Source organism: Sinocyclocheilus grahami, unplaced genomic scaffold (assembly GCF_001515645.1).
Source record: "Sinocyclocheilus grahami isolate Dianchi unplaced genomic scaffold, SAMN03320097.WGS_v1.1 scaffold141.1, whole genome shotgun sequence".
Taxonomy (NCBI): Eukaryota; Metazoa; Chordata; class Actinopteri; order Cypriniformes; family Cyprinidae; genus Sinocyclocheilus; species Sinocyclocheilus grahami.
The window spans coordinates 243,475-263,797 of NW_015505320.1; the positions used below are offsets into that span (position 1 = coordinate 243,475).

Here is a 20,323-nt window from a genome sequence, read left to right on the forward strand (position 1 = left end):
TATAAATTAGCCTATACATTTACATTTCACTTCAGCTATGTTTAAAACTTCACCGTATTTCTTCACCACAAAACGCTAATAAACACAATACATTAGGCCTATCTGAATGTGGTGGAATTTATGTGGTAGAAGTTGTAGCCTAATGACTTTCAGAAAACATATAATAAATATTTGTGACCCTAGGTGAGAAACACACTTTTATAAGAATATGTTATCTTTTGGATGGATTTCTGATGTGCATAATCTGTTATGAAGTACAGTAACCGAAGTAAATGTACGTCCGCACACTGGCCTCTGGGTGGCACTGTACTCAAAAGGGAGCAGGAGTTGGTTAGAACAAACTTTTATAATGACAGACAGTCCTTTGTGAACGACACGTATGAAAGTTTTGAAAAAGCCAATTCATAGCCATTAGTCGGACTTACTTTTTCCGTAAGGGATAAGTAGCCTATAATTAGGGCTAACTCGAGAAGTCAACTGGTGCGTCCATTAAAGGGACAGCATCGCGAGGAGAAAAAAAATAAACAGACGGATCATTGTGGCTTTCCTAAACATTTACGTTACTGAAAAAGAATTGGATGGCACATAGTCTTTACTGTCTACTCAAGAAGAGGAGGAAAGGATGGGGAAAGGAATTTGTTCGAGACGACAGAGAAGAATATTTCAGTCTTTCCTGCTTCTCATCTTCGTCTGCGGGACGTTGTGCGCCTTCATGGTCTCATATGAGATGCATAAAGAGCTGAAAAAGACTGAATCGACGGCTTTGAAGTACCAGCAGCATCAAGAGTCACTTTCTGCGCAGCTGCAAGGTAGAAATGTAATGAAAAAGATCCTACAGCGAAGGCACTTTGTATTAGATGTTTTGATTAGGGCTTATCTGATTGTTTTGAGATATCTGATGCTTGCCTCCGGAGATTTCTATTGAAAATGTTTCGGCCTGTTTTGTTAATTCCTCTTATCCAAGCTCTTATATAGTTGGTGCATAATAATTGACACGCATCAGAACAGCATCAAGCTTTTCTTGTGAACAACATTCCTTGAGAATACTTATTTGCTTTCACTTGATGGCAATGCTTTCTGCCTCTAAGCTTTTGAATGGGGTCCTTTGACAAACATTGGGTAACACCACACTGAGGATTTTCACCTTTCTGTGCCAGATTATAGTGTTCATTATATCAAGGTGAATCTCATAAAACCTGTCAAGTCCAGATCACATTTCTGTCCAAAAGAAAACGTATCTTGCATAAAAGAAATTGAATATATACAACTGGACTTTTTACATTGTGAAATCATTTTCAGGACAATTAAGTTAATTTTACCCCTATATTCTAATCACTAGGGATGCACCGATATGAAAATTTTGGCCGATACCGATAACAGAAAAAATGAGCCGATATGGGCCGATACCGATATGGTGGCCGATATATCGTGCATCCCTACTAATCACTGTAAAGTGTCTGGTATTCTCTTTCTACTTTTTTTTCAGTAATGATTCTCATTACTGTAATACAGCCATTTACTGTATTGCAGTAAAAAAAGGCAATGATTTACAGAGATTTTTAAAATTAAAAATTAATTAGCTTTAATTCATTAAATGCAGTACATACAATAAATGCTACTATGATAAAATAAAATAATTTATATATTAATATTTTTAATTTAATATTTATGTTATTCCAGTGAGAATGAGATGTGCATTACAGTAATGATTTGGGGATTAAATTGACTTAAATATCCTGAAAATAATATCACTAAAAAAATGAAAGGAAAATTATAGTGTATGTATAGTTAGCATGTATATATGTACATGTATATATGCATCTATGATGATTTTTTTTATATGCTAGTATATTTAGCAACCATATATGTCATCAATATATGTTTTATTTATATATGCAACTTTATTAACACAACATATACAAAAAAAATCTGTTTATATGTTTTTGTAATTCCACAAAGCGGATCATTTAATATATTTACATTCTAAAAAAATACAATAAAAATAATATTTTTCTTTCTCTTTTCAGTGGTATATGAGCATCATTCTAAACTAGAGAAATCCCTCCAGAAAGAAAGACTTGAGCATAAGAAGGCTGAAGAGGGTAATGTCCTGTTCATTTGCACAATAATAGATTTCCTGATATACACAACCCACTTAATCTGGATGCGATTTGATAATGATGATAGATAATGAATGATAATGAGTCCAGGTTGTGCTGAATGCAGTCTGCTTCACGTTTGTTTTTAAAAGCCTCTATTGATTGTCAATACATCATAGATTTGCTTGTGTTTAAGCGGGAATCACAGAAGGCCCTCAACAAAGAAAAGGTCATTTAAAAAGTATGGTGTTTTGATTACTAATGATGTGTAAACATGATAAAGCTGCTGTCAGCTGTTGTGGATGCATAATAACTTACAGTTTTGTTTGACCTAACAGCAAGAATCAACCTATCGACTGAATGCTCTGCAGACAGAGCATCAAATACTGAAGGTGAGATGAAATAATGGAAGTTTTTGATAAATTAGTTATGGCATTTTAATTGTGGACAATGTTAAATATAATAATTTTCACGTCGTTTGCAAACCACTAAATCAGTCCCAGCATGAAGACTTGAAGATGCAATACTATGAACTTCAAGAGAAGCACCAGAATCAAGGGCAGGATCATGAACGTGTTCTGGATGAGCACAGGTTGGAAATGGACAACCTGCAGAGGGAGAAGGAGGTTGAAATTTCCAGACTGAAAGGTGAATCTGTGTGCTACTCTTGTATGTATTCAGAGTAATCAGATTTAAGGCTCAGACCAAATCCATTTCCAGTCATATAAAATGCACCTGACCACATACATTTGCTAGAGTCTTTCATCACCAGATTTCCTCCTTGCAGAGAATGTGTACAACCTTCGAGAGGAGAACAGACAGCTGCGGAAAGCTCATCAGGACATCTACACACAGTTACTTGACGTGCAGGTCAGAGAAACTACAAAGGATTCTGTGATGCATTATGTGATTAGAGTTTCAAGGAAGTTTGAATTTGCATGTAGTAGTTCAGTTAAGGACAGAGAATATACTAGTCAACATTTGAAGTGGATCAAAACCTTTCATCAAAGCTGTCCTAAAACCTAAAACCAAAATGTGTTCTTGTGTTAGGACAACTTGGATGAACTTTTTTTTTTTGATCCACTTCAAATGTTGACTACTGTATTGCTATTCAGTTTGTAATCCTAAAACATGGACTTTTACTATTCTAAACGTTACTGAAATTACAGTAATTTATTTCTTCCTCACCATTTCAGGAACAGCACAAGAACCTGCAAGCTTCAAAAGATCATCTCTCACTCACATTACAAGACCATAAAAATGCACTTGTTGCCGCCCAGGTAACACACAGTCATGACCACTGCTTTAAGTTTGTGTGTATCATGCTTGAAGTCAATCACATTCTGCCACTGCAACACCTTTAACAAATACAAAAACAAATTGGCAAAAAAAAAAAAATTGTTTGCTGGGTATCCCAATACTAATTCTTAACATTTAAAGGGGTCATATGATGTTGCTAAAAAGAACATTATTTTGTGTATTTGGTGTAATGAAATGTGTTTATGCGGTTTAAGGTTAAAAAAACACATTATTTTCCACATACTGTACATTATTGTTTCTCCTCTATGCCCCGCCTTTCTGAAACGCGTCGATTTTTACAAAGCTCATCTGTCTGAAAAGCGAGGTGTGCTCTGATTGGCCAGCTATCCAGTGTATTGTGATTGGCCGAATACCTCAAGCGTGTGACGGAAATGTTAAGTCCCTTACCATATTGTGATGCCCTGCAGTGTAGAGTAGCGCTTGTTGTTTGTCATTTTTCCGATCACAAATGCAGACACGGTTTTATGTTTACGCGGCGCGATGCAACGCAATGCGTAAAAAGACAGTACAAGTCATTATAATCCGTAATTATGTCCCAACTGGATGCAAAAAATGCCTCATTTATAATGGGTTTTATTGTTTTTGTCTTGTCGCGCCGGGAGACGGCATCACAGTATGGTAAGGGGCGTAACATTTCCGTCACACGCTTGAGGTATTCAGCCAATCACAACGCACTGGATAGCTGGCCAATCAGTGTCTCGCTTTTCAGAATGATGAGCTTTGTAAAAATCGACGCGTTTCAGAAAGGCAGGGCATAGAGGAGAAATAATAATGTACAGTATGTGGAAAATAATGTGTTTTTTTAACCTTAAACCACATAAACACATTTCATTACACCAAATACACCAAATAATGTTATTTTTTAGCAACGTCATATGACCCCTTTAACCTACTAATCATGTTCTCATCTCATTTCATGCCATCTTACCCTACAAAGACAGCTGAAATGTGCAGAGAGATGTGAAATTGAGTTAAGTTTGTTGGAAACACCTGCCTAGCAATATTTACATCTTAAGCATGTATTAAGTCTCTTATTATGGTTGATCGTTTTCAGATGTGTCACCCTGGCATTTGACCATGTGTGAGTGATGCATGTTTGCCTGCTACTAAAATTTTAAAGGGGTCATATGATGCTGCTAAAAAGAACATTATTTTGTGCATTTGGTGTAATGAAATGTGTTTATGCGGTTTAAAGTAAAAAAAAACACATTATTTTCCACATACTGTACATTATTGTTTCTCCTCTATGCCCCGCCTTTCTGAAACGCGTCGATTTTTACAAAGCTCATCGGTCTGAAAAAGCGAGGTGTGCTGTGATTGGCCAGCTATCCAGTGCGTTGTGATTGGCCGAATACCTCTAGCGTGAGACGGAAATGTTACGCCCCTCACCATACTGTGATGCAGTGTCCCGGCCGGAGCGACGACACAAAAACATTACAAACCCATTACAAACAAGGCATTTGTTGCATCCAGTGGGGACATAATTACTGATTATAATGACTTATACTGTCTTTTTAAACATAAAACCCAGTCTGCATTTGTGATCAGAGAAATAAAAAAAATCAAGAACTACTCTACTGCCCAAAAATCGCGTTTGAATCATCAGTGGCAAATGATAAAAGAAAACGTACTTACGTGAGTCAGAACTGCCGCCATTTTAGTCTAACGTTACTCTCCCAGGATCAGTAAACAGTCCTCCATAAAATGTGCCGGCGATCCACAGCACTAAGTTGATGTATTCCCTCAGCGACCAGCACAGATCAGCTCTAGGCATGACGAAGCAGATATCCTCCTCTTTTGGAAGGCCAAACAAAGTAGTTTCGCTTTCACAACGAAAAACACAGCGGCCTAGCGTGAGTGAAAGCCCCGGCTTAGCATGAGCTGAAGCCGGGCAAAAGTGAGCTGAGGCGGCGGGGTCGAGAACGGCGGTCCCAGCGAAAACGGTGAAAGCCGATCCGGTGATCCACAGCACTAAGTTGATGTATTTCCTCAGCGACCAGCACAGATCAGCTCTAGGCATGACGAAGCAGATATCCTCCTCTTTTGGAAGGCCAAACAAAGTAGTTTCGCTTTCACAACGAAACACACAGCATCTGCAGGACATGGCGGCAGCAGCAACAATACTACAGCGAGAATAAAAGTTACACCTTCTTTCTTTGCCTGACCATTTGGGCGGCGTTATGCAAATCTTCCCACATAGTGAGGTAGATATGTGGGGGCGTGTTCGAACGAGCCGTTTTAGGGGGGTGTGGCTGACTCTTAACATTTATAAAGAATATCTCTTTGGATTTGAGACTTTAGTCTTTGCAAATGTACAGATCTTCTTTATGCACCAAGAGCTTGTAACACTCCAAAGAGAAAGGAAAAAATGTAATTGCATCATATGACCCCTTTAATACTGACATTATATCTGACCGGATATACAGTGCTGTGAAAAAGTTTTTGCCCCCCTTCCTGTTTTTTAATATTTTGCATATTTGTCACACTTAAAAGATTCCGATCATCAAACTAATTTTAATATTACACAAAGACCGGCCGTCAGTTTGTGACCTCAAGCTCAAGCGCACTTGGGTTATGCAGCAGGACTATGATCTCAGACACACCAGCATGTCCACCTCTGAATGGCTCAAGAAAAACAAAATTAAAGGGGCCCTATTATGCTTTTTCACTTTTTCAACTTTAGTTAGTCTGTAATGTTGCTGTTTGAGCATAAAAAAAGATCTACAAAGTTACAAAGCTCAAAGTCCAATTCAAAAGGAGATATTTATTTAACAGAAATCACTTTTCAAAAACTACAACGAATGACTCGTTTGGACAACAACGCATATTTTCCAGGATTTGTGATATCACAAATATGGATGAATGCGATGAGACCTGGTTGAGCTGCACTAGAGAAGGCAACGAGTGTTATGTCAGAGACAGGCTAGCTTTCCCAAGGCAGACGAACTTAGAGTGGTTACAATCATCCGGTATCAAATTTATACAATCGCGCTCAAATTTATTTGATTTTGATGCAATATTTACACTGAAGCTCGCAGGTGGCTATGGTAAGGGGCATGACATTTCCCGACCAGGCACCGAGTGGTGCCAATCACAACACACACTGGCCCAGCTAACCAATCACAGCACATTTCGTCTTTCAGAAGGCGGGCCTTCATTTGATACAGGAACTATTTGAGTCGTTCATGCCAGACTGGGAAGAGAGGTGTTGTAATAATGTAAAATATGTGAAAAATAATGTGTTTTTCGAACAACCTAGTATGAGAGTCTGTTCTAGTACACCCCCAAAACAAAATCAAGATTTTGTAAAAGAGCATAATAGGACCCCTTTAAGGTTTTGGAGCGGCAAAGTCCGGACTTAAATCCTATTGAGATGCTATGGCATGACATTAAACAGTCCTTTCATGCTCGAAAACCCTCCAGTGTGGCTGATTTAAAACAATTCTGCAAAGAAGAGTGGGCCAAAATTCCTCCACAGTGATGTGAAAGACTCACTGCCAGTTATCGCAAACGCTTGATTGCAGTTGTTGCTGCCAAAGGTGGCACAACCAGTTATTAGATTTAGGGGGCAATTACTTTTTCACGTAGTGCCAGGCAGGTTTGAACAGCTTTTTCACTTAATAAATGAAATAATTATTTCGAAATCATTTATTTTGTATTTACTCCGCTTATCTTTGTGTAATATTACAATTTGTTTGATGATCTGAATCAAGTGTGACAAATATTCAAAAAAAAAAAGGAAGGGGGCAAAAACTTTTTTACAGCACTGTAATGTGCAACTGTGACACATTCTAACATGTAAACTACTTATTCTTCCTCACCTTACATTGTAGAAATCATCCCTTCAGTAGCGTCATGCTGTATAAAACATTGTTCTCAAATAAAACTGGGGAATCTATTTTATAACAATTATTTATGAAGGTTAGAATATATAACATTATAAATTCAGTACATTTTCTCCTTGGCTGTTTATTTAATTTATGTTTAACAGTCTCTGTTCTCTCATAGAGTCAGCTCTCATACTATTTGACTTTCATTACCCAATCTATGCAATACAAAGTATCACTTGAGAAATGTTTAATTCCATCGTAATTCAATGTTTGAATAAAGCTTCAGGTGGAAGAGCTGAGGCGATTAAAGGAGAATCCCAATAAAGCATCCAGTGCAGGCCGAGAGGCTAAAATTTATAATTTTGCAACTGAACGCACCCGAAGCTATATACCAGGGGTGGCGAACGTCGGTCCTGGAGAGCCGCAGCCCTGCAGAGTTTTGCTTCAACCCTAATCAAACACACCTGAACAAGCTAATCAAGGTCTGAAGGGTTACTAGAAAGCTACAGGCAGGTGAGTTTTAATTAGGGTTGGAGCTGTACTCTGCAGGGCTGCGGCTCTCCAGGACTGGAGTTCGCCACCGCTGCTATATACTGAAGACAGTAGAGCGCCTAAATGAGGAGCTGCATAATAAGCCCATTCAGGTACAGAAGGAAATGTAACATACAGCGTTAACTAATTTACTATTTGTCTTTTTGCTTTTATTAATAAGGAAGCCTATGGATTATCCTACTGTAGACATTAATGTGTGCTGTTCACACTCTCGCGCCACAAATGGATTAAGTCTTAATCCTTTTTTGAAATTATTCTCACTTCCTATTGCAGTTGAAGTATATATTCAAAGGCCATTTGGGCTAGTTTGTCAACTTCAGGATGAGATGACTCACGTAACCTAATAATGTAAATGTGTGACTGTGGCTAATGCAAGTGTCTTATCATCAGGCCACACCACACTTTGGTCATACGGATGTTTCTCCTTTACAGGTGGAAGGATATGAGGAAAATGGAAAAGGGTTATCCCCTCAAGGTGTGTTGGAAATTGAAAATAACAATGCGACCAAAGTGGCAATGAAGCAGCCTCGGCAAATTGATATTTTTGCTGAGGGAAACGGCAAGAAAGAGGAGAGAAGCACATCAAAGGATAGAGGAGGAGAGGATAAGGGGAAAAAGGCAGTGCTGGAACATTCCTTATCAAACCCAGAAGAGCTGGGCATTAACCCTCGCAACACGCTAAGCCAAACCCCAGAGAAACAGACACAGACAGAGCCACTTCACAGAACCAAAGTACACTTTGAGGCTTTGGATACAGTTATTGCTGGTAAGGAAGGATATTTTTGTGGCAGGTATTGGCTTTTTCTGATTCTGCTGTATTTTATGAAGTTAAGGGTTCTAGCACAAATGTCAAAAGTGCTACCAAGCTGAGATTTGAATCGACAACATTTAAATTAAAACACTGATGTTATTATGCTGAAAAAATTGTCACATTTTTTTTTACCCAGAAATTGCCATTAAATTTCACAAATTACAAAAAAGGCAAGTAACACATAAATGAAACATGACATTTCAAATGAGATAAACTAAAGTAGTATTTTCTTGTAAAACAATAATCTGTGTTTTTTTTTTTTTACAGCTTTGAAAAATCATTTTTACAGTATAGTTTTAATTTCTGTTGAAATACAGGGAATGCTGTGCAATCACACCATGTTATGGCTGGACGAGAAGATGTAAAACAGATGCAAAAGCACGAAAAGGTGTGTCTGATAATGCAGTGTATATTTTATTATATATAATGTCATTTTTTGATCTGCATTTGCAAATTTTCCTCTTTGCAGTAAGAATTGCATGATCAGACATGAAAGAGGCCTAAAACAGATTTGAAAAGATCATTGTTTGTTTACGCTGTTCAGAAATTAGATCTGTGTCACATGTAGAAAACAGGAAAAAAACTGATCCGGACCACTGTGTGAATGGCAAATTGCATGCAGAGTCATAAATTAATTATTCAATAACATCAAGGCAGTGTGGCGTAAACACTGTGGCTGAGCTTTCTCTGTATTATTTCTCGAAAAGCTCAATTATTTGACTTTGAAGTGCAAATTACAATTTCTTTAAAGTTTTATCACAGGAAATTGTATCATTTGAAGTTTAAGATTTCTATTAATTACGTATTCTCTCTTGAAATGACTCCTTTTAAGCAGGGCATGGGAGAAAAAAACCTGAACTCTGTGAATGAGGCCAACAACCAGAAAGAAGATGAATTTGAAGAGGCAGAAGAAGAAACCGAGTACAAGAGCAATGCGAATAAGATCAGGCCTGAAGAGGATGAGCAGCTTGTGGTGAGTTAACAAGAAGGATACAGACAAGCTCCTCTTATATTATTCATGGAATAAAGTCTGCAGTGATACTGACCTCTGACATTTGTACAAGTACAAGTTTGATTTATTTTGCCAAGGGATTTTTTAAAATTTATCATTATTTGGCAATATTGAACATACACTGCTGTTCAAACATTTGGGGTCAGTAAGATGACTTTTGTTTTTTAAGAAATGAATTTTATTCAGCAAGGACACATTAAACTGATCAAACCTGACTGTAATGCATTTTACATTGTCACAAAAAAATCTATTTCAAATAAATGCTGTTTTTTTTAATGTTCAATTGACCAAAGAATTCTGAAAATATCACGGTTTCTACAAAAAATAATAACTGTTTTCAACATTAATAACAAGAAATGTTTCTTGAGCACCAAATCAGCATATTAGATTAGGATCATGTGACACTGAAGACAATGTGACACTGAGTAATGATGCTGAAAAGTCAACTTTGCCATCATAGGAATAAATTACATTTTAAAATATATTCAAATAAAAGCAGTTATTTTAAATTGTAATAATATTTCACAGTATTACAATTTTTACTGTATTTTTGATCAAACAAATGCAGCCTTGGCGAGCATGTTATATTATTCATGGAATAAAGTCTGCAGTGATACTGACCTCTGACATTTGTACAAGTACAAGTTTGATTTATTTTGCCAAGGGATTTTTAAAAATTTATCATTATTTGGCAATATTGAACATACACTGCTGTTCAAACATTTGGGGTCAGTAAGATGACTTTTGTTTTTTAAGAAATGAATTTTATTCAGCAAGGACACATTAAACTGATCAAACCTGACTGTAATGCATTTTACATTGTCACAAAAAAATCTATTTCAAATAAATGCTGTTTTTTTTAATGTTCAATTGACCAAAGAATTCTGAAAATATCACGGTTTCTACAAAAAATAATAACTGTTTTCAACATTAATAACAAGAAATGTTTCTTGAGCACCAAATCAGCATATTAGATTAGGATCATGTGACACTGAAGACAATGTGACACTGAGTAATGATGCTGAAAAGTCAACTTTGCCATCATAGGAATAAATTACATTTTAAAATATATTCAAATAAAAGCAGTTATTTTAAATTGTAATAATATTTCACAGTATTACAATTTTTACTGTATTTTTGATCAAACAAATGCAGCCTTGGCGAGCATAAGGGACTTCTTTCAAAAACATAAAAAACGTAACAATCGCACATTTTTGAATTATGATGTATTTCATTAATATTTTTACAGATGTTTACAGATTTAAATGACCTTTATCATTTTAAAGTAAATTTAAAAAAAAAAAAAACATTAACTTCAGTAAATATTAAAATTAACAACCATTTTATACTGTATATTATAATGTTGTAGCATTTAAAATTATAAATTTTTTAGCATTTTATTTTTTAATTTAGACAAAAGAGTAAATAAATAAATGTAAAACCTGTTGACAAAGTTGCTGTTAGTAGTTTCCAGCAAAAGAACTAAACCCTCTGTTATGGAACGATAAGCAGATTACTGATGCACTATATCAATAGGTGGCAGGCAATCCCAAGCAGCAAGAGGACCAGCCGGATGAGCAATATGAGGACGATGTAGAGTATGAGGTGAGGGAATACAGGCATTGATGGACTGGTGTGCTGTGGAAGTGATACAAAATGCTACATGAAAAATGACTTGTTCCCATCATCCCCACTGCAACATCCATTAGACTCTTGATGACTCAGTGCATGACAGACAGAAGAGAGCAGAAGAGGAAGAGAGTGAAGAAGATCCCTACAGTGAGCGTAATGGAGCACAGGTCAGCCAACTGCTTAAGAAGGCCTTTCCTATCAATCAACCAAAAGTAGTGAGAAACATATAGAAAAGAATTATAACTTTGTACTTTAGCTGAAAATGCAGAGCAGTGTATTTAGAATGTAAATGCACAAAATGTTAGACAGGCTAAGTGCATTTTGAGCACAGAAGATTTGAAATATCAAAAAACGTTTTGTTTCAGGGCCATGATAAACTGAATGAAAACCCAGAAGCTGAAAACGATGCCAGTCAGATGGAGAGCTTCCAAGAAAAACTGATAAAAAGAGGATGAAGAAGATCTTAGGGAAAGAAATCAAAAGCCTGAGATGTGGAGGGGACTGATTCTAGTGCCTGATGAGTGGCTTTACACATCTCTTCTTGCAGAAAACTAAAGTGCAACAACTGTGATCCCTTGTTTTTTTAAGTGACTACTTATGCAAGAGCCTTGTACTTCCAAGTACAAGGATTTGTTTAGCATTCATATTTAATCAAAGCATTGTATCTTTTTGATCTCACTAAGGCGATATGAAATGGCACCCTGCTGAATAAAAATAAGTCAACTTTTGATTTCTTATGTCAGAGAGTAGTTGAATGATTTCTTGTAGGCAAATATTATTTATTTTTTAATATTCCCTCAGTTCTGTACTTGGGATTTTTAAGGTGAAAACATTTTTTTCAAATTAATCTTCACTTATTAAAAGTAGTAATGTAGTAAAATGGATAAGAAGTTAAATTGTAAATGATTTTCCAATGTTTCTTTTTACCTTTTTGTACTTTTTGTCTGGTATATCACTTTCATCTCAAAACCTAAAGCGCATCTGGATTTTCCCTGTAAAGTATAAAAATATTATTTATTAAAGCTGTACAAGAGCTCTTTATTACAAAATATTATCATATTTCCATAAGGATGTACAATTTTATCACTAAATTAATTAAGAGAGGGAGTGGCCATGGTGAAACATCCAGTCATTTAGTATCTCTGGAAAGCCCTGAATGTGCTCTGTACAGGACATCCAGACTTAAAACTGTGACTTGTGAGGTCTCAGAGAAATTCACTAAAATATAATGTCCACTACAGAGGCAAAAACTCCATAGCTGGGTCTCAGGAGGATATAGCTGGGTAAATCTCACAATGAAAGAAAAAGAAAGAATATAAAAAATATATTTTGCATGAATAAAATTCTCTGCACACTGATACATTTGGACATGTGATATTTCAGTTTTTCTTTTTTAATAAATCTGCAAAAATGTCAACAATTCTGTGTTTTTCTGTCAATATGGGGTGCTGTGTGTACATTAATGAGGAAAAAAAAATAACTTAAATGATTTTAGCAAATGGCTGCAATATAACAAAGAGTGAAAAATGTAAGGGGGTCTGAATACTTTCCGTACCCACTGTACAGTACTGTTTAAAATTTATGGTTGGTACAATTGATGCTCACCAAGGCTGAATTTGTTTTAACACATTTAAAACTTAAATAATTGCAATTTAAAATAACAGTTTTCTATTTGAAAACATTTTAAAATGTAATTTATTCCCGTGATGGCAAAGCTGAATATTTAGCAGCCAATACTCCAGTCTTCAGTGTCACATGATCTAAATATGTTGATTTGGTGCGCAATAAACCTTTTTTATTATTGTTAATGCTGGAAACAGTTGTGATTTTTGCAGAACCTGGTTTTGAATCCATGTTGAACACAAAGTTCAAAAGAACAGCATTTATTTGAAATAGAAATCTTTTATAACATTATACATGTCTTTATTCTTACATTTGATCAATTGAATGCATTCTTGACAAATATGGATGAAAAAAGTTTTACTGACCCCAACATTTTTAGCAGTAGTGTAGCTTCAAGTAGTTTATATTTCATCATAAAGTATGTGAATATGAAATGTCTGATTTTGAATTTGTTCATCTGACAGTTGGAGGGGATAAACCTGTCAGCAGCACAGACGTTGCGGGCAGCATTTATCAAAGTAAGACTTCCTGAAAGTGTCCATTCATCAGCTGGCAGATGATACAGTATTTATTTTTCTGATATGTTATCTCTCTTCATCTGGCCCTTGTGATGTCTTTGTTTTTAAAAAACTATTAATTTCATGCTCAACATAATATGAGGTTTACTGATGTGAGTTTAATGCTCTTCAATCAACGCCACCCTCTCAAGGCAGAGAAAGAGAACCCAGGCCTCACTCAGGATATCATCATGAAGATACTGGAGAAGAAGAACGTGGAGATCAACTTCACAGAGTCACTACTGCGCTTGGCTGCAGATGACGTGGAAGGTAAAAAAATAATATTAATATAAACAGTCCCTATTTCTGGATCTTTCCTACACTCAAAATGATACAAATAATGACTGTTTTAGTATCTGAACCTAAAGAAGTTTTGTGATTCATATTTCACAGAGTACATGATTGAAAGAACAGAGCAGGAATTCCAGGACCTAAACGAGAAAGCACGAGCCCTCAAACATATCTTGAGTAAAATCCCAGACGAGATCAATGACAGAGTGCGCTTCCTACAGACCATAAAGTGAGGATCCTGTCCCGTGTTTTCACCTTGATGGCATAGTGGTTAAAGATCTGCCCCGGTAATCTGCATGGCACTTAACCTCCGGTCACTCCAGAGGGATTGTCCCAGTAATAAGTGTACTGTATGTCACTTAGGATAAAGCTTCTGCTAAATGAATACTTGCGTTGTACTTACTTACTACAAACTAGAGGAATAACTGCAGTTAAAATCGTTTGGAACCTATAGATTTTTCTCCCCTTATAGTCTTGTTTAAAGTGTAGTACTTTAGTTTTAATCAAGCAATCAGCCAACAATTAATCGACTAAGTGATCTCACATAGCTGACAATACCATGGATACATAGACCTCAGGAGATGTTCAAACGTGAAAAATGTGTAGACATTTTAATGGAACTCTCCTCTGTTATCTTGCCACTCTCCACTGCCTGACTGCTGAGTCAGTGCTTCGCTGTTCATAAATGTATTCATCACTCCTGACCTCTCGCTGATTTCCACAGAGACATCGCCAGTGCTATAAAAGAGCTGCTGGACACAGTCAACAATGTGTTTAAGAAATATCAGTATCAGAATCGCAGGGTAAGTATTTCTTATTTCACAGATTTTCACTGTTGCACAAAGCAGGTTGGGATATTTTTTTTAAATAATTTTCTGGAATTAATACAAGTTAAGGGGATAGTTCACCCAAAAATGAAAATGACCCCATTATTTACTCACCCTCAAGCCATCCTAGGTGCATATGACTTTCTTCTTTCAGACAAATAAAATCAGAGCTATATTGGAGTCCTGGCTCTTACAAGCTTTATAATGGCAGTGAATGGGGATCGAGATTCTGAAGGCCAAAAAAGTGCATCTATCATAAAAGTGCTCCCGGGGTGAATAAAGGCCTTCTGAAGCGAAGCGATGCATTTTTTTGTATAAAAAAAAAAAAAAAAAAGCAATGCATTTGTGTAAGAAAGAAATAACATTGTGTTAACATAATGTGAAGAAAATCATTTACTAAGCTTTTCTGTGTAAAGTTTCATCTAATTATACCTTGTAACAAATGTGTTGCAATGACAGCCTAATGGCTAAAACCTTTAAATGACTTAAATTTTTGTATTAAAACTTTTCTTTGAGATGTAATGTAAGTGCTTTTAGAACATAAGCTTCACATTTATTTTTAATCATAAAAAAGTCCCCTTCCATTGTATTAAGTTCCTCATTATAACCTTGATCTCCTTTTTTTTGTTTTGTTTTTTGCATAATCAACAGTATGTCACAAATGCTGCTATTTAAGCTCAATTCTTTTTAATAGCCAGATATTAACATGTTTAACTTTTTTCCCAGGCACTTGAACACCAAAAGAAGGAGTTTGTGAAGTACTCCAAAAGCTTCAGTGATACGCTGAAAACATACTTTAAAGATGGAAAGTAAGCAAGGACAGTGACAGATGTCTTTTTAAAGTGCAGTGCTTATGCTATAGTCTTAAAGGGATATTTTACTCTAAAATTAAAGTTTTGTCATTATTTCCTTATCCTCATGTTGTTCCAAACCTGTATGACTTACTTTCTACTGTAGAAAACAAAAAATAAATACATTTTGAAAAATTATCAACTGTTTCTGTCCATATACAATGAGTCATCTGAAACATTAGACCCAATTTGACCCCATTTCATCCTATTTATTTGTTTCTTTTTATTTATTTTTAAATATCTTCTATTGTGTTCCACAGAGATAATATTGGTAAGGATCAATATGATGATTGGTATGGATCAAAGTGTGAGTAAATAATGAATTTTCATTTTTCAACCATTTTCTTTCCCACGGCATTTGCTATTATTTATCTTGACATTTACCTTACGCTCATATAAGCCAATATAGGCCTTCTGCTGCAGCTTTGTGTGTGGTAAAATCTCTGAGAGAAAAGTGACTGCCAAGGCAAGGCGACAGATGATACTGGTGAGCAGACCATTTATTATTGACTCTAAATAGAACGCCCAAGGCCAGCACAGACAAGTTGCTGCTTCTGCTTTAATATCTAATGATGCCCTTTTAGGCTCACCGATTTGTCTTGTGAAAACTATTTAGTCTAAAGCTATTTGTTGAAACAGTTTAGAAGTTTGCAGCTGCAGCAGATTGATCAATTATAGAGGCCTATTGATTGGAAATGTCAGCAGGCATGACTGTGCGAGTCGATTGTATTCAAAAAAAATGTCCCCCCACCTGTCGATATGAGACAGAGGGCCGCCGCTTCTTGGTGAGGTGTTTGGCGGGGCTCTGTCTGCGAGTCTGATAAAGCAACAGCGGTTATGTGCGTAATCTGACCTTTGGCATTGGCAGAACCTGCTGAAAAGCCTCTTTATGAAGAGAGAGGCCACCGGTTGGACATTTCTCAGGGGCTTTTGACATTGTAGGCGCTGCTGACACGGTCTCCTCTACTGCCGGGTTTAATAGCGCTCATCATAATAAGTGCTTGTTACAGAATAAAAACAACCTAGAGAGTTGATGGCTCTGAAGTACAAATTCCATTTCATTTTCCAAAGTGGGCTTTGCATTTGGAATTTTAAATTTAAAACAGATGCTCAAAGTCATTCCAGTCAAAATCTCCAATTTAATTTATACACCATGTTTGATATTCATGCGATGCTCTCCAGTCTTCTAGATTCAGAAAAAAAGTGCTGGCATTAATGCAGAATGCCCACGAGCCGCTGCAGAATTAGCATTTAAAATGGTCTGAGTTGAGTTTAATGAGCCTCTACCAGGGACAGCTTTGTTTTTGTCTGCATTCTTGCAATATCAGAGCAAGTTTACACATTTGGACACCAGTCTGTCCCATCACAAACAGGAGTAAGAACTGTCAATGCAGGTTTCTTTCTAGCTTAACCCTCCTGTTGTGTTTATAATATGGGTGCCCCATTTGTGTTGGGCATCAGTTTAACCCCCATTGGTTTCAATGCAATTTGCCAAAAATCAACACTACCGAAAACACTGAGTCAAGGGAAAAAAAAAAAAAAAAAAAAACTATTTTTGCTTGTCAGATTAAAAAATGTAACATATGAGAAATAATGAACTCTTTGTTTAGGGGTCAATTTGTCCCACATATTTCTGTTTAAAATTGGCTTTTGTTGATGGTTTTTTTTTGTCATGGCTAGGCCTACTTTGTAGCGAGAGTAGATGCAAATGACTACAAATAACCAATAACCAACATTATTTTACTTAGTATAAATAATATTTTTTATTTTATTTTAAATTAATATTTATAGCCTCTGCATTTTTTGTTTTGTCTGGCTTTGAGGGTCATTTTTTTCACACTTCTTTTCAGTGCTGCAACTGAAAACCAAAAAAATAATAATAACAACCAAAAACATCCTTTCAATCCTTTGACCCCAACACTGTAGTCGCTAAAATGTGTACACCCTTTCCAAAACCAATCTGTGTCGAAGATCTGCAGGCCCTTCATGACTCTTGAGGGAAAAGTCAACAAGAAGAAATAGTTTAACCAGTGTTTCAAGCAGTTTGAAATCAAATTGACCGCACCACAATAGGAAAGTTATCAGTCAGAATAAGTTTCACAGTTTTCCTTTCTCTGCTAAACATGCTGACTTTCTCTTCCATTAGAATATAGCGCCTATCCGAAGTACAATCACAAGCGTGCGCGAGCACTGAGGCTTTCAATCATTTTAGAGGCACGCTTCATGTCAGTTATCTCTGTTCCATCACACTTTGATTTTGGGAGGAAATACTCCCGTCTCTCTTACCAGGATGTATAAAGAGCCATCAGAGAATCCCTGCTGGTGTTACTGATGGAGAGAGCACTTCTGCAGAGACGCGGGACCTCCTCACACCATTAGTTATCATAGCAACACGCTTGATTGATAGATTGCTGAGCGTTTGTTTATTTTCGCCAGTCAGAACTAGCGCCGTTGCACATAAAAGGTCTGCAGACGGTGTCAGCAGGTGTCCTACTGTAACCCAGGTCATTAAAATGCAGAAATCTTTCAATCCCCAGGTATTTGTGTACTCTTCCATGAAATTAAAATTGTTGTTGAACCATGGATTAACTTGGGGCGAGGTAATTGAATACACAAGCGTAAGCACATTCAGTAGTAGTGCGTCTCCTGGCTCCTGTCTCAGCACACAGCATACGTAGCATGTTGTTAATTTTAATACAGACCTCCGTCTTTTCAGTCATTGTGCGATTCAAAACTCAAGATGAGTTTTGAGGGAAATGTTATGTTTTTATGACATGTATGGATCTCCTTTTACATCTCCTTTGCTCACAAGGTCAGCCAACAGAACACTCGTGTAAGTTCGTAACCATTTTTAGGCGAATTGGTGGCCAATTCGTAAGAATTCGCAAAAGTTCACCCGTAAGTATGTTAAAGTAACCCTATTGTGGAATTTTTTTAATTACCTTTCATGCAGTGTGTAACACAGCTCTAAGTGAATGAAAATATCCTGCAAAGTTTTAAATCTGAAAGTGCTCCGTGTATAAAGTTATTGTCTCTCAAAAAAAGAGTCGACTCTGAATCATTGAAACGAGTCGTTTTTAAAACGAATCCCAAGCCGTTTTATGTTGACGTCAACATGAAACATTAGCATATTGCCCGCCCACTTGTTGGTCTTTTCGCGTTGGTCTGAATGAAAATGCAATTTCATTCTTTGCCACTAGGTGCAGCTTTTGGAGGGGTATAAATGTTTTAAAGAACTTGGGTGGCCAAGCGGTTGATGGTAGCCATTGACTTACATTAGTATTTTTTCCTCCATACTATGAAAGTACCATTAACCGCTTACCCACGTTTATAAAAACATCTTTCGGTCTCAGCATAGAAAGAAACCCATAAGGGTTTGGAATGACACAAGGGTGAGTGATTGAGGACTGAATTTTAATTTTTGTGGTGAACTATCCCTTCTTTTTAATAGTAGGCCCTATGTTTCTGTACAAATCACATTTTACAAATTCATACAAAATCACCACCTCCTAAAATAGTTGTTTTCTCATGATGGGACGAAACAAAACATTGTGATTTACTACAAAACTGTTACAGACTTAATTTATGACATTATTTCTTCTGTGGGACACACACAAAAAATACATTTTGTTCTTGTCAGTACTAAGAAAGTCAATGGGGTCCAAAACAACACAGGGGCCCTGTGACTTACATTGTATATTCAAAAAAACAAAACAAACAAACAAAAAAGTATTTTTTAAAAATTGGACATAATGTTCATTTATGGGTGAACTATTCCATTAACATAGACTGCAAAGGATTAAATATTTAAAATGCTGACCAAGTTGATGAATTATTCATGCTTCATTCCATATGCATGGACAAATTTGTGTGTAAATGTTCATATGTATGTAAGAAGGTAATTTGTTGGTTTAACCACATAGAGAAGTAGAATTGCTATAGGCATTCCCACAATCTTCCCATATCAGCCACTGGATGCCAGTATAGTACTGACTTGGTATCCTGACTGCACCCTAATAGCAGGGTTTCCATTCTTACATTTTCTTAAACAGTGGGTATTTATTACCATAATGTGACCCATTAAAAATAATTTCGCTTTTAAAAGATGCATGCTGCTGGTGTATGACAAACAACACAGGTCACCACTTTAAAAGAGTGATAGGCAGTCATATCACTAAGCTTGAGATGTTTGTTGGGAGAGAAGTATCAACTGCTGCTATCCCTCTAGCAGCTTGTCAGTTTTTCCAAGCACTTTGGAGGCAATCCTCATCTCCGTTCTCACCTGTCACCGGCACGTTGTACCTCTCACAAACCGAAGGGTGAAAATTCACTCACACAAGGTAATTGTGTCAAAATACATGTTTGAGCAGCAACAGAACAGATCATTTTCCTGTGTTGCCTTTCTTACACCTCCACAATTTGTCTCTGAACTTCACCTTCGTAACACCCACAACGTTTTGCCTCAAAATTTCAGTGTACATGTGTGAGCCTGTGAAGAACCGGAACAGTAAAGGAGGAGAGAAGGAAATGAATGAATTTGCATTGAAAACAATTTCAGTTCACTAAGGATCCTTTGTCAAATTTAGCAAAGAGGCTTTTTCCATTCCAGCCGACTTGCTCTGTGAGGAGACATCTGTTTTTAATGCAAGGGCAGTGTGGGTCACAACACTGATATTTCAGTAGGTCAGCTGACTGATAACACTTTCCAGCAAAGGCTTGCCCACTGGGGTTGTTTCCATTACTGTGTTTAAAGCACAATAGAGTAAATCCAGTCTCCCGACTTTTCCTTAAAAGGTTTATCTTAATAATGTGTTTCAGGAGAGGTCAGAGGTCAGCCTGGCTCTTGGCAATCTCAAACGCTCGCTTACAAATCACTGCAGAGTTTCAACCTATACTTTATGGACACCAGCTGATAAAG

General features: G+C 36.6%; 2 protein-coding genes across 2 annotated transcripts; both read left to right on the forward strand.

Annotated features, from left to right (window-relative positions):
- Positions 1-367: 367 nt before the first annotated feature.
- Positions 368-12,015, forward strand: golim4b (golgi integral membrane protein 4b). The gene is made up of 13 exons (XM_016280451.1): positions 368-809; positions 2,028-2,102; positions 2,279-2,328; positions 2,438-2,491; positions 2,597-2,747; positions 2,887-2,969; positions 3,296-3,379; positions 8,234-8,567; positions 8,930-9,000; positions 9,445-9,585; positions 11,161-11,229; positions 11,334-11,423; positions 11,622-12,015. The coding sequence occupies exons 1-13, from the start codon at positions 623-625 to the stop codon at positions 11,709-11,711; spliced, it is 1,479 nt and encodes a 492-aa protein (XP_016135937.1). The 5' UTR covers positions 368-622; the 3' UTR covers positions 11,712-12,015.
- Positions 12,016-13,224: 1,209 nt separating this feature from the next.
- Positions 13,225-15,379, forward strand: LOC107591423 (programmed cell death protein 10-like). The gene is made up of 6 exons (XM_016280568.1): positions 13,225-13,233; positions 13,344-13,397; positions 13,589-13,706; positions 13,830-13,956; positions 14,452-14,530; positions 15,281-15,379. Exons 1-6 carry the CDS (start codon positions 13,225-13,227, stop codon positions 15,365-15,367), a joined length of 474 nt encoding a protein of 157 aa, XP_016136054.1. The 3' UTR covers positions 15,368-15,379.
- The last annotated feature ends 4,944 nt before the right edge of the window (positions 15,380-20,323 follow it).